Source organism: Furipterus horrens, unplaced genomic scaffold (genome assembly GCF_987537825.1).
Source record: "Furipterus horrens unplaced genomic scaffold, mFurHor1.1.pri manual_scaffold_9, whole genome shotgun sequence".
Lineage (NCBI taxonomy): Eukaryota > Metazoa > Chordata > Mammalia > Chiroptera > Furipteridae > Furipterus > Furipterus horrens.
The window spans coordinates 30,972,685-30,985,391 of record NW_028327179.1 but is presented as its reverse complement, the minus strand read 5'-3'; the positions used below and the strand labels follow the sequence as shown (position 1 = coordinate 30,985,391).

General features: G+C 36.5%; 1 protein-coding gene and 1 long non-coding RNA gene across 8 annotated transcripts in view; both read right to left on the bottom strand.

Annotated features, from left to right (window-relative positions):
- Nucleotides 1–711: 711 nt before the first annotated feature.
- On the bottom strand, nucleotides 712–6,885 carry LOC150001518 (uncharacterized). Its single transcript, XR_016513189.1, has 4 exons — nucleotides 6,782–6,885; nucleotides 3,507–3,581; nucleotides 3,286–3,357; nucleotides 712–1,031 (listed from the first exon to the last, which is right to left on the bottom strand). It is a non-coding gene; the product is annotated as an uncharacterized LOC150001518 (long non-coding RNA).
- A 4,102-nt stretch (nucleotides 6,886–10,987) lies between these two features.
- Nucleotides 10,988–12,707, bottom strand: part of SGCE (sarcoglycan epsilon) — a 65,099-nt gene continuing 63,379 nt past the window's right edge. For 5 of the 7 annotated variants that reach the window (XM_090287839.1, XM_090287845.1, XM_090287841.1 and 2 more), the window contains 2 exons: nucleotides 12,630–12,664; nucleotides 10,988–11,276 (listed from right to left, as the gene is read on the bottom strand). In XM_090287839.1, the coding sequence (XP_090143965.1) occupies nucleotides 11,226–11,276; nucleotides 12,630–12,664 (86 nt within the window). In that variant the 3' untranslated portion in view covers nucleotides 10,988–11,225. The remainder of the gene's footprint in view (nucleotides 11,277–12,629; nucleotides 12,665–12,707) is intronic. The other 2 variants (XM_090287842.1, XM_090287840.1) reach the window with 1 other exon arrangement.

Below are 12,707 nucleotides of genomic sequence, written 5' to 3'. Positions count from 1 at the left end.
AATCCTTTGTATGACAGAGTTACTCTTGTCTGGGTTTCTGCCATGTGAGATAGATAGATTGGGAAGAAAGCAAGGTTGCCCACCATCCCCACTGAAGCCATCCTAGGTCAGACAGTACTTAGCCAACTCCAGGACATATGAGGAAATCCAACTTAGATTAGAAGAAACTTTCAATCAAACTTACCCTAAATGGTTGACCCGTAGTGACCTAAAAAAAAAATGCTTATTATTTTGGGGGTGGTTTTTTTACACAGCAGAACTGTAAGGGTAACTGACACACCAAAAAATAAGACACACAGTATAATCTAATTGAGTGATACATCTTCCACTCCATTTTTTATTCTTAGGGACTTGCATTTCTCACAAAGTAGATGTTATAGGCTTGTGAGTCACTCTGATGCAGAGTTGGTAGACATGATAGATCTGAGCTCTTTTTAAAAAGATCTTAAGTGTCTAATCCATGATTACAGTCTATCAAGATGTGGCATTAATGTACACTGCTGTGTCTCACTAGGAGGTCCATGAACAGTCAATAAAGAATTCTTCTGTCTCAATAATTCTGACTACTTAGCTTGGCCAAGGGGCACATGATCTCAATTCAGATCCCTGAACAGAATAAAGGAAGAAATTTTGATTATGCATTTCAATTTTCCAGTAAGTTCCCACATGAAGAATCACCACACATAAATTAGGTCACAACTCTGACTATTTACTTTTAAAATGTGTTTGCTCTCCTTTAGGTTTGTCTAAGATAGCCCTTTGTTACACATTCACCTAAAACAAGACCCCTGGACTTCATTATCTTTATATGTGACAGAACCTTTGAACAGTTTGCACTGATATAGATATTACCAACCATTTGTATACATACCTAGTTAACATTTTACTAACACTATCTGTTGTAGCCAATAAAATTTGTTTCAGAGACTGACCACAAACTTATATACACAAAAATTTGGTAGATGGCATTGACATTTCTGAGTTGACACATCCACCCTGCTCTCTGTCCTCATAAGAATTGGCCTTTGTACCTAAAAAAAAAAAAAAGTTCAAAAATAAACTCTTAACATTATCTTTGATATTTACTTTTCACTCAGCCTTCTCAAAATCAGTAAACAGATCAAAAAAATGTACCCAAGAACTAAGGCCAAAACTCTGAAGGTCAACTTGATTCCTTCCTTCTCCATATTTCTAATCCATTAGCAAATCCTATCAACTCTATGTACAAAATATTTCTCAAAGACAAATACTTCTATCCATTTCTTATTCTCCATTCTACTTCTGAACAATTACTCTTCTTTCCTCTGCATTAAATTTCTGCCCTTTTAGCCATTCTTCATATTTTAGTGATATTTTTAAGAATTTTTATTTTGAGCTGATTTCAGAGTTGCAAGAAGTTTCTGTTTTTTTCCTATGTAATTGCTAAAATATGTTGATCAAAGTCAGATCTCAAGAAAGTATGTGCGTATGTGCACACCCACGTTACCTACCCTATAATTTACAATAGCCAAGGGGCAGAAGCAACCCAAGCTCACTTCAACAGATCGATGGATAAAGAAAATGTGATATAGATAAGGGATGAAATGTCATGCTGTCTTAAAAAAGAAGGAAATTCCGCCACATACTTCAATATAGATGAACCTCAAGGACATTATGCTAAATGAAATAAATTGGACAAATACTCCATCATTTGCTTATATATGAGATGCTAAAAATTGAACTTACAGAAGCACAGAGTAGAATGGTGGTTGCCAAAGGGAACATTGTAGGAAGATATTTTGAGTCTATGAAAATATCCTATAATACTATAGGGATGGAAGATATGTGTGTACAAATATACATCTATATATTTTCTAGTTCTGTCCATAGGGAGGACATAGAAGCAGTGATACCTTAGAATGACTAGTGCCTAGATCTTGGTTTCCATATAATTATATATTTATGGCTCTTGTGTTAAGTAGTTATTTCTATGGTGTTTGCAAAATCATGATTTTTATAGCTCTAATACATTTTGTACATTACTTGGCATTCTGCTATAAGAAAGCACTCATTCATTCATTCATCCACTCATTCATTCATCAATATCAGCATAGATTCAGGAACTCTTATAATACATTATTTATAATACAGTACTTCATTTTGTTACCCAATTGGCCCATATTTGGCCAGTGTGAGCCCCTTCTAGCCAGCTCCTGAATTATTTTAATGAATTTCCATTATTCTTTTAGCACTTTTTTATTTTTTGGCACAAGAAGGTGTTCTGAGTTCATCTAGCACTTCCCTTGCCCCAGCCCTGAAATCAGCCATTTCCTCACGGATACCTGGTTTCTAGAAACCAAGATTTGGCTGCGAGCTGTTGTGGGTATTATTGCTTCTAGTTTCCCTCAGTGGACAGAACTAGGAAATATGTTCACGTATGTATGCACACACACATACATCTTCTATCTGTTTATTAAAAGCTATGGGTTTATACCAATCCCTCCAACTCCGTGCCAACACTAGAGTTCCTCTTAGCCCTGCCCCTTCCCAGTTTGTAACTCCCTTCTCCAAAGGTGACAAACATGGCTTCCACTATCCACAAAATCTTTACTTATCTTCACAGTCCTAACAGACAGACTAGTTTTCAGAATGTGAACCCCATACCACAGTAAAAAACAAACAAAAAATTTACTAGAGTACAACGTTTATCTATAATTCTTTTTGTTACCTTCAAGCAAATATTCAAAACACTATATTCTAATTACATAAGTGAGTTCTGCCCCCACACCTTGAGTATGTCTAAGTTATTCATTTTTCATACAGCTCGATTCATTTCTTAAATTCTTTTTAGTTTTTCAGTTACAGTTGACATTCAATATATATTAATTTTAGGTTAGAGCATACTGGTTAGACAGTTATATAATGTATAAAGTGTGCATTCGTTTGTTTTTTGGTTCATTTTGGGTGCTCCTATTACTGGGATATGTGTCTACTTATTTATTTAGTTTCCATTCATTTATTTTGATTGTGTAAAAACATTAATATGGTTCTAAAGGTTAGAATCATATCAAAAATACTCAGAGAAGAATCACTCCTCTGCTCCCATCCCTCACCCCAACTGTTATTCAGAACCTCAGGCAGCTGGGAAGATCATAATTTGCCCCAAATTGCTTTCCACCAAATGCCCCAGGTTTTTCTTTGGGTGAGCTCTGAGTCAGGTAAATAAAGTGGTCATCCAGGGAACCACTAGACAGGCAACATAATAATGGCAATTATCCTGGGAAGAGGTTTTAAAGGAACTCCAACCTCATTCTGTGCCTTCTGTTGGCTACTAGACTGCTGGTCTGTTTCACGTTTGCAGGCTGTTTTCAACACAACCTGGAAGTTGGAGAGGGGAGGATGAGAACAGGTTAAAATACTGGGAAGCTTGCTGCTGTTTCCAAGATTCAACTGTTTTATGTGCATAAACTCTCCCCAGATGCTATAAGCCTTTGATTAAACTCCAGTTTGGAAAATGTTAATTTTACCGTTTTTGCCAGTTTTCTCATTTATGGAGAATTTTCAGCGGTCTTTGCTTCACCATCGTCGCTGACCCAGAGTGACTTAAAACAAATAAAAATAAAAATAAATAAATGTAAATGGAATGAAGTTAATTTTCTACTTCAAATTCTTAATTTCCAATGTTCTTAGAATAAAATGCAAACTCCTTGATAAAGGTCTATAAGACTAAAAACATTCTGTTTACATTTCCAGAATAATTCTTTAAAGAAAAATTCTTTAAGCTATTGGCCTTTTTTTTCATTTTCAATACAATTTAATTTTTCTTAATTGTTATTTTTATTGAGATATATTTGACATGTAACACTGTGGACGTTTAAGGTGTACACTGTGTTGGCTTGATACATTTATATCTGCATTATCTTTTATCCCACATCCCTCTCACTCAAAATGCTCCAGCCACACAGAGCCCCTTCACATGGTTGAGACTGAAGTGTCAGAACACCTAACTCCACTGCCTACGGCGCAAAAAGAACTGGTTTCTGACCCTTCTGTTGGTTCCCGTCTTTTGTGCTCTGCTGACCTTGACTCAAGTCCATCAGGAAAGAGCACATTCCTCAGGAAAGAGCACATTCCTCTTCCCAGAAGCCCCTGTGAAACTGACATCTCCAGTCCCTGCTGGGTCAGAGGTCTGATCTGGGCTGAGAGGGAGTCTGCTCTGATTCGCCAGAACTGAGATCTTGCGATGGGTAGGGAGCCAATGCAAGTGGAAGCACCTGGATTGCAAGGATGTCAGGGGATGGTTGCCTAGGGAAAATATGGAAGCTTGCCAGAAGAAAGATAAGTAGATGCTGGGCAGAAACTACAATTACAGTTTCTTTCCATTGCTTTTGGGTCCCCACTCATGCTCGAAAGAGCATGACAAGGTTGACAGGCATGACTGGCTCGTGATCATTGCTCCAGTTTTATCTTAAATGTTTTCTCTTAAAACAGACCGATTTCGATCATTTAGTAAATAGCTACTTTCTGAACTCTAGATTACAACACGTCTTTAACCTTCCTAGCCTTTAGTAACTGACATGAGATTGATTTTCTCAACAAATATTTATTCAGCACAAAATAGTGCCAGACCGTGGACTAGACATTGTTTATTCTTTCATATCACCTCATGTCTGCTTTATTTCCCAGGCATAATTCAATGCCTAGAACACAATAAGTCCTAAATATTCACTGAATGAATGAAATGACCTTGATACTTAATTAAGATATTTTGATAATTTGGGGGGGGGGGAAGAGGAATATTTTATTCTGCTAGACAAGTTCATCTCAGTCTTTTATCATTGTTTGACCCCTTAATTTGTTTTAGGCACACACATGAGCTCTAAATTTAGGTGATAAAAAGCTTATTATATAAAATCATATAAAAATTAAACATAATATTTATAAAATTAGTAATGTAAGTCCACAATACATTATTGGAAACTCTAGGGACCAAGTCTCTTTTAGTATTCAATTGTGTTCATATTTTATAAATGTAATAAATGTTAGTTATGTTCCTTATATTACATATTTAGTAGGGTAAGGGCAATTCCCGGTGATATAATGTTAAAATTTGCATAGCAAAACAGCACACCAAGAAGGATTAAGAAAGACAAAATAAGCATCGTCATTTTTGTTTAGGTCAAGTTCTACCATTAAAGGGGTATGTTATGAATTTATTAAAAAATGAAGATCTTCGATCTGAGAATTGCAGATAAGGTATTGTGACTTGTAATCATATATTTTTTACAAGAATTCAATGCAATATATTTCCAAAATTAGCTTACCTACCTTGATTATTACTGGGTTGGTCAAAGTCCATTTAGTTTCTTCCATAAAATGAAAGACACATTTTTCATTTTCATCAATAACTTTGCATATTGATTTGGATATTTTGAGTATGTTGGCTATCTCCTGCTATTGGCTTCTAGTGGGTAGAGGCCAGAGGTGCTGCTAAACATCTTCCAATGCATAAGACAGCCCACAGCAAAGAATTATTTGCCCAAAATATCAGTAGTACCAAGAAACTTCACCAACCACTTTTGGCATGTTTGATCAGTCACAGCACCTTCTTCATACCCTGCACAAATCTCTGTGTGTGTTTCAGTTGCATTTTTACCTTTCTTGAAATAATAAAGCACTATATGCTGAAAATGTTGCATATTTTCTTCCATCTTCAATATTAAAATGGCTGCACAAAAAGTCACCAATTTTGATGTTTTCTTTTAAATTCATGCTACTATGACAGCTGTCACAATACAATCTAAAGAAATTGTTTCAATTTTAGTTAAAGATAGCTAAGCACTATAGAGCCATCATATGAAAAAAAAAAGAAAAGAATTTTTTGGACAAACCAGTGTATTTAAGCAATTTGTTGTTGTTGTTACTTTTATTTCCACTGAATTAAAAATTCTAATTCACAATTTAGGTCATTGGGAATGAGAGAACTACTTATTCACATACGCATGTTTTTCATTAATGTTATATACAGGGTAGGACAAAAGTAGGTTTACAGTTGTATGTGAAGCAGTTTCTTCTTGTATTATTATTTATTAATTATTGTATCATTTTCCATAGACAACTGGAAGCCTGCTTTTGCCCCACCCTGCACAGCTGTTAGTCCATAAGCACCCATGACACGTTTTGTCCAGGCCACGTGCTCATGTTTACCGCACTATTTCCTCTCTCCGAGTACACAGCACCCACAGCAATTATGTCGGGGGAACATGACAGTACCAGCCAAAGGAGCATAGGTGAAAGTGATAGCAGACATTTTGAAGCCCAGCTCTTAAAAACATCCCACATGACCCTTCAGCTCTTACTTTGTTTTCCTTAGAAATCTTGGATATCACATGTTCCAGATCATATAGCATACAAGATGAAGGAGGACTGGCCTAATTGCACTGGGCTATGATATAAGTGACTAGTAAATTTTTACTGTGTTAAGCCACTGTGAACTCAGGGATATATCTGTCACATCAACACAGCTCACAAATAATTTTTCCCAAAATGAAAAATCAACCTTTACATGGTATGAGTTTTTAGCAATAGAGCAGAAAAACTCATCAAGCAATTCTTTCTTATACATTAATCTCATGTGTATCACAAGTTGACTTCCTTCCACTGCAATGTGAAATGTCAGCTAAGAAGTAGTAGTGATACAGTTACTGCCTTTTAACATCGTGTATCAATGATAACTATGCAGTGTCCCTTTATCAAGACATTTTGCTAATAGCTTATTCAGCCTTCTTTCTGAATTCCTCACCTCATTTCTCCACAGCACTTCCCAGCTTCTCTGCACCGGGGTTTCCTTCCAGAGCACCGGGATCTTGCTCAGCCTGCTCATAACAAAAGCTGAAGTGCAGGGCAGTCAATGCCCTCCTGGAGTGACTCTCAGCTCTAGGATGGTGACTCATAGGATGAAAGTCTAACTCTCCTGTTACTTGGAGGGGAAATTTTGAGGTGCAATCTATACAATATATTAGAAGATCCGTAGTGGGACTTTCTGCTTTCTAGAAGAATAACCAGATCAATCACATGTTTTGTTGGTTTTCTTTCAGAACCTCCTGGCCTCTTCACTCTGCTTCCACACTCTGACTGCCTGGACTAACCTTTGAAATGAACAGTCTAATTTTTTTTTTTTTGGGGGGGGTTGACACCAAGCAAATTCAATACTTTTGTTGTATTGCTGCTTTTTGTGAATTTATCTATGAACACAATCAATTTCATTCCCAATTGCTTTCTTAGAAAGGTATTACATATTGTTTGAAAATGATACAAAAGAAACAACAGACTAGTTACTGGGATGGTACTAATGGACAGATTTTTGATCTAATAAAATCCACTCTTAAGACTGGCACTTGTCTTTCACAGTTACATTCCCATCTACAGCAACCTTTGGCATATATTAAGTGCTCAATAAATATTTTGAATTAGATAATGAAATACTATTTAGCCATAAAGAAAGAAATTTGGCCATTTGCAACAACATGGATGAATGGTGAGGGCATTATGTTAAGTGAAAAAAGTCAGAGAAAGACAAATGCTATGTGATGTTATATGTAGAATCTAAAAACATCAAATTCTTGGAAACAGAGATCAGATTTCTGGTTGCCAGAGGTAGGGGTAGGAGTGGAGGAAATGAGTGAAGGTGGTCAAAAGGTACAGACTTCTAGTTTTAAGATAAATTAGTTCTGGGAATATTAATACTGTATTGTATATTTGAAAGTTACTGAGTGTAGATCTTAAATGTTATCAATAGAAGAAGAAAATATCTTGGTAACTATATGAGGTCATGCATGTTATATAAACTTGTGGTAATCAAATATATCAAGTCATTATGGTGTACATGTTAAATTTATACAATGTTATATGTAAATTATATAACAATAAAACTGGGGAAATTTTTTCAAAAAGATAGTCACTTTTCTGTTTTGTCTTCTTCTATGTAAAATCCTCACACAAAATCATCTATTCTAGTATCTTCCATTCCAATGGATTGAACCATTTGACCCCTGCCTCCCATAATCAGCATTAACCCTTTTCTTTTCCTTAACACCATTTCAAAGTATCAGTGTACCAACTGTTTTTCTTATTCTCCTTAATTGCTCTTGAATCTGTCTGTTCTTTCCATCTCTTCCACCACTAACCAAAGTTATTATTTTTCCAATCGTGTCTATAATAGCCTCCTAACTAATCTATCCATGCCCACTCTGCCCACCTACTCTATCTTTTCTTTATATTAGAGTTAGATTGATTATATTAAAATATGAACATGTCGCCATCCTTCATTCTTAAAATCCTTCAGACGTTTTCTACCTTTAAAATCATGCATGGTTTGGTCCTACCTACCTTTTGGGTCACCCTTCTCCACACTTTCTCAACATCCCCTCTGTGTACCCCATTCTCTGGCTGCACTGGACTTCCCAATAGAACCCCATAGTCACTAGGATTTCTTCTCCCAAAAGGACTGAGATATGTTCTTCTCTCTGCCTCAAGCGTTCTTTCTTACTTGTTTTATCTTGTGAATTTCTACTCATCCTTTTGCTATCAACACAAACTTCCTCAGGAAATCTGAGACCCCACTGAGTAGGTCAAATGTCCCTGTGACTGGGTTTTATATCACCAGTTACTTTCCCTCATAGCATTAATCACAATTGCAATCTGATGTTTACTTGTATGACCACTTGATTAATGCCCGTCTTTCCTGCTGTAACGTCAACTCCTTGATGGCAGAGCCTGTGTCTGTCTCACCCATGGTATCCTCAGAAGTGACTCATATTAACATACTGGACATGCAATAGATAAGCAGCCAGCAGGGTATTCCATGGAAAATTCCAAAATGCAAATTTGTGAAGCAGCTCCATCTTAAAATGGCTTGCTTGAAAGTTTTTATTCATCTACTTAATTGGGTATAGTCAGGAAACAGGAAATAATAACTCAAATCTTGGAGCATTAATCCCATAAGTCATGCCCCCCACCTACTTGCTGTTTCTGTACTTGGAGGCTCCCACCTTGGCATTGTTTTCTACTTAATTATCTTCTGACTATTCTCTAGGCTTCAAATTTAGCTTGGACATTTTAATCTAATGCTCTTTTCTATTGTCAGTGTGAACTTAAAGAGATGAACTTGCTCAAAGAGAAGTCATAACTTATTGGGTGACTTATTTTGGAGAAAGGAAAAGTCACACTTTTCAGGGATATTTTTAAATCTAGATCTGAGTTTTCTTGAATTCCTGAAAGTGCAGCAGAAAACCATTGCAGTTGGTTTTAGGGTAATGCCTTACTGTGGCCAACTGAAGAAAGTTATTCTGATGTACATTCACCATTGAGACCCTGAACTCACCATGTACCCATTTGCCCACTATGAGGATGTTTAGTTGGGATGGAAATCCTCTGCATGTGGCAGGATCCTTACATTCTTTTTGACCCATAAAGTGAAGACTGTTAGGGTAGCAACAACCAATGGGAACCTGTTTGGACTCCTCCTATCAAAATATAAAGTCAGAGGCAAGATCACTCGTCAGAGGAAATTGCAGAGATTAAGGCACTTGTCAAAGATTTGTGAGATGCTGGCCAATGAGTCTTCTTATCCCCATTTAATTCCTCAGTAGGGTCAGTGTGAAAACTGATGCTAACTCCAAGTGCATATTCTCATCCGCACAGTGGCCTTTTTCCTAGAATAGATGAATAAAGTTCTTGATCCCTGATCTGCAGTTCCTGATTCATGGATCGTGTATTACTTTATGCTTCTGCTCACTTGGACTACCAGGAACAGTTTGATACCACTGGCAAGAGCAACAATTAATGAATTCTCCGACACTGTTCCACAATCTAGTCATCTGGAGTCATGGCAATCTTTCCTTCCTCCTAGGACATGAACCTGACCCAATATATTTACACTTTAAGATAATCAGTCCTGACGAACAGCAAGTAGCAATGCCCTAGTTGTCTTGGGAAGGAATAAGAATAGCAGAAAAACTTTTAAGAAACCCAATAACCTGCATCCTCTGTTAAGTCCTAGGAAGAAGTGAAGCACGGGCAGGGTTTCCAACGTCAGGCATGAACTGTTCCCCCTATATGGAGGACAAATAGTTGCATACAATACTAACAGGGAATCTGTGGATTCTGGAATCAGATTTAGGTAGCATTTGTGTCCTCTGGCCAATGAACAGGTAATATAGACAACTCCCCAGAGCAGAGTGAGGAAAGGTTTTCTAGCTGGCCCAGTCTGCTTGTTGCAGCCGTTAGACGGCCCGATGGCCACGATGATCCAAACTGCACGAAGCGGACTGACATAGTGTGACAGAACTCTGCTAAGCCTTGAAAGCAGTGTTATCAAAGGGGACCCTGGGGTTTTTGGAGCTAATTCATGTCACCATCAGCAGGTAACTATTCTCTTTTTGAGTAACAGTTCTGGCTTGCTTCTCAACTGAATATCTGATTATAGAGTCAAGTAACTATGGTTCCTGGGCTGCTCTTCACGAACTGGGCGTCATCAGATCTGCAATCAATAAAACGATGTTTACCCTATAAGATACTTCAAGAAGTGGTATATAAAACAACAGGCTTTATGTGCCACAAGGGTAAAAGTACTATCCTCACTTAGCCTTGGCCAGTAGCTCAGCTGGTTGGAGCACCATCCTGGTACACCACGGTTGTGGGTTCGATCCCCAGTCAGGACACATACAAGAAACGACCAGGGAATGAATAAGTAATTGGAACAAGTTGATGTTCTCACCTTTTCTCTCTTTCCCCGCTTCCTCTCTCTCTAAAATCAATTCAAAAAAATTAAATGGATTGCTCACTTAGAACACAGACCATGGATATTTTATATATTTATAGGAAATGCTTAATAAAATCTCATTGAATGAAGAATGAACACATGAACCTGTTCCTTAGCAACAAAAGCTTCCTACGATATAGGAGGCAATCGAATACTTTCTGAAGCAAATTTCACCAGACGTTAGGCTTCATTAATAATATTTATTTTAAAGATCACTTTTTATTGTAACAAATATATAGTTGTTGATGTTTTACAAACTGTCAAAAATGCTTTAAGTACAAAAGAAATACATTAGTAAAATGAAAGTTATATTGCATTATTTGGTATATACTTAATACTGTCGACATGCACACCACACGCCAGAAAAGCTCATGCATTACTGGAAGAGAGAAGAAATAAAAGCGGTAACAGCTATACTGTCGCATTACAAATTCATTGCTTCGGTCAGTTTTCTTTCTTCAGGGATACCATTTACCTGTAATGTGTAAGAACGAACATGGGCTTGCGTCAGTGAGGGATGGGCAATTGTAGATTTTGAGCAAAGAAAACCATATAGTGTGATTCACCACTGTCACTCCATTACATTTAATAAAAAAGATAAGAAAACCGTGACACTTAGCACAGTCCTCTGAGGTACTTGGGAAAATAGAATTATTTCCAGATAATCATGTACAAATCTTGTTGCCTCTTTGTGGTACTGCAATAACCAGGGTGGAGGAACAGAAAAGGTATTGTACCCATGAAAATACATAAACAGCACTGAAACCATGCATGTGCAGACAAACACCTTATAAATCGGAAAGCAAACTTTATTTTTTTTTTCATTCAAATGAATAGAATGAGAATAAAGAATGTAACCTGCCCATTTAACTCTTCTCTCCAAGAGACATGGCTCTATTTGATTTTACATTTATCTGCGTCAGAAACACAACAATCTATCACAATTATTAAAAATACCAGGTGGTATCTCTCTGTCTCTCCACTTAGATACTTTGAAGACTCACAGAAAACAACCATGAGAAAATAGTGCACTTTAGTCAATAATGTGCTCCAAATTACAGAAAAATATAAGAAAACAAGAAGGTAATAGGCTATAATGTTAACTAAAAAGGAGCTCAAGGCTTTCTTGACTCAAGCAAAGTGCCTGTTCCCTAAAACCTGATTTAGAAAAATAATTTTAAAAATAGCTTGAACAACCTAAAATCCCCTGAGGGAAATTCTTCAGCTCTTATCACATCTGCATGAGCATAAAATGTTCTTGTATTTGAAAATGCTGCCTATTACTAAAATGAAGCGTGCTAACAGGTCTACTTGCTAAATATCTATATAACTATCAAGTAAATCTCCCTAATATCATCTACTTAGGTTTCCTTATTTCCCCCCAATGGGGAAATAAGTAAAATCTAGATTTTTAAAATACTCAAAAAGTATTTCTATCTTGCCAGTAATTGTCTCCCTTCTCTTAACTTCTTGCCTCAAATAATCAAGAATCAGAGGAAAGACACATTAGGAGAGATGAATGTCTATGAAGTCAAAGAAAATTTAGCACGCCCATTGTAGAAATACGCTTTATAGTTTTTTTCCTCTTTAAAAAAATAAAAGCCACGTAATTAGATGTAGTAGAGATTCATTTATCTATTTGCTCTTTATATAACATACATATAACAAAGTTTGTTCCTTCATTAATCTCATGAATGCTTACATCAATATATTGAACAGTCTTGCTGAAACATGTTAGCATTTAATTAAAACAGGTAATCAAAATTATGGGGGAAAATTCTGCTAAATTTTATAATTAAAATCTGATGAACAACTTCATTATACTTGCCTCAAATCTTTGAAAAGTTGTCAAACGAAAATCTCCTTAAATTCCCGAAAGCAGTAATAGAGAAGATAATGTTTGAAT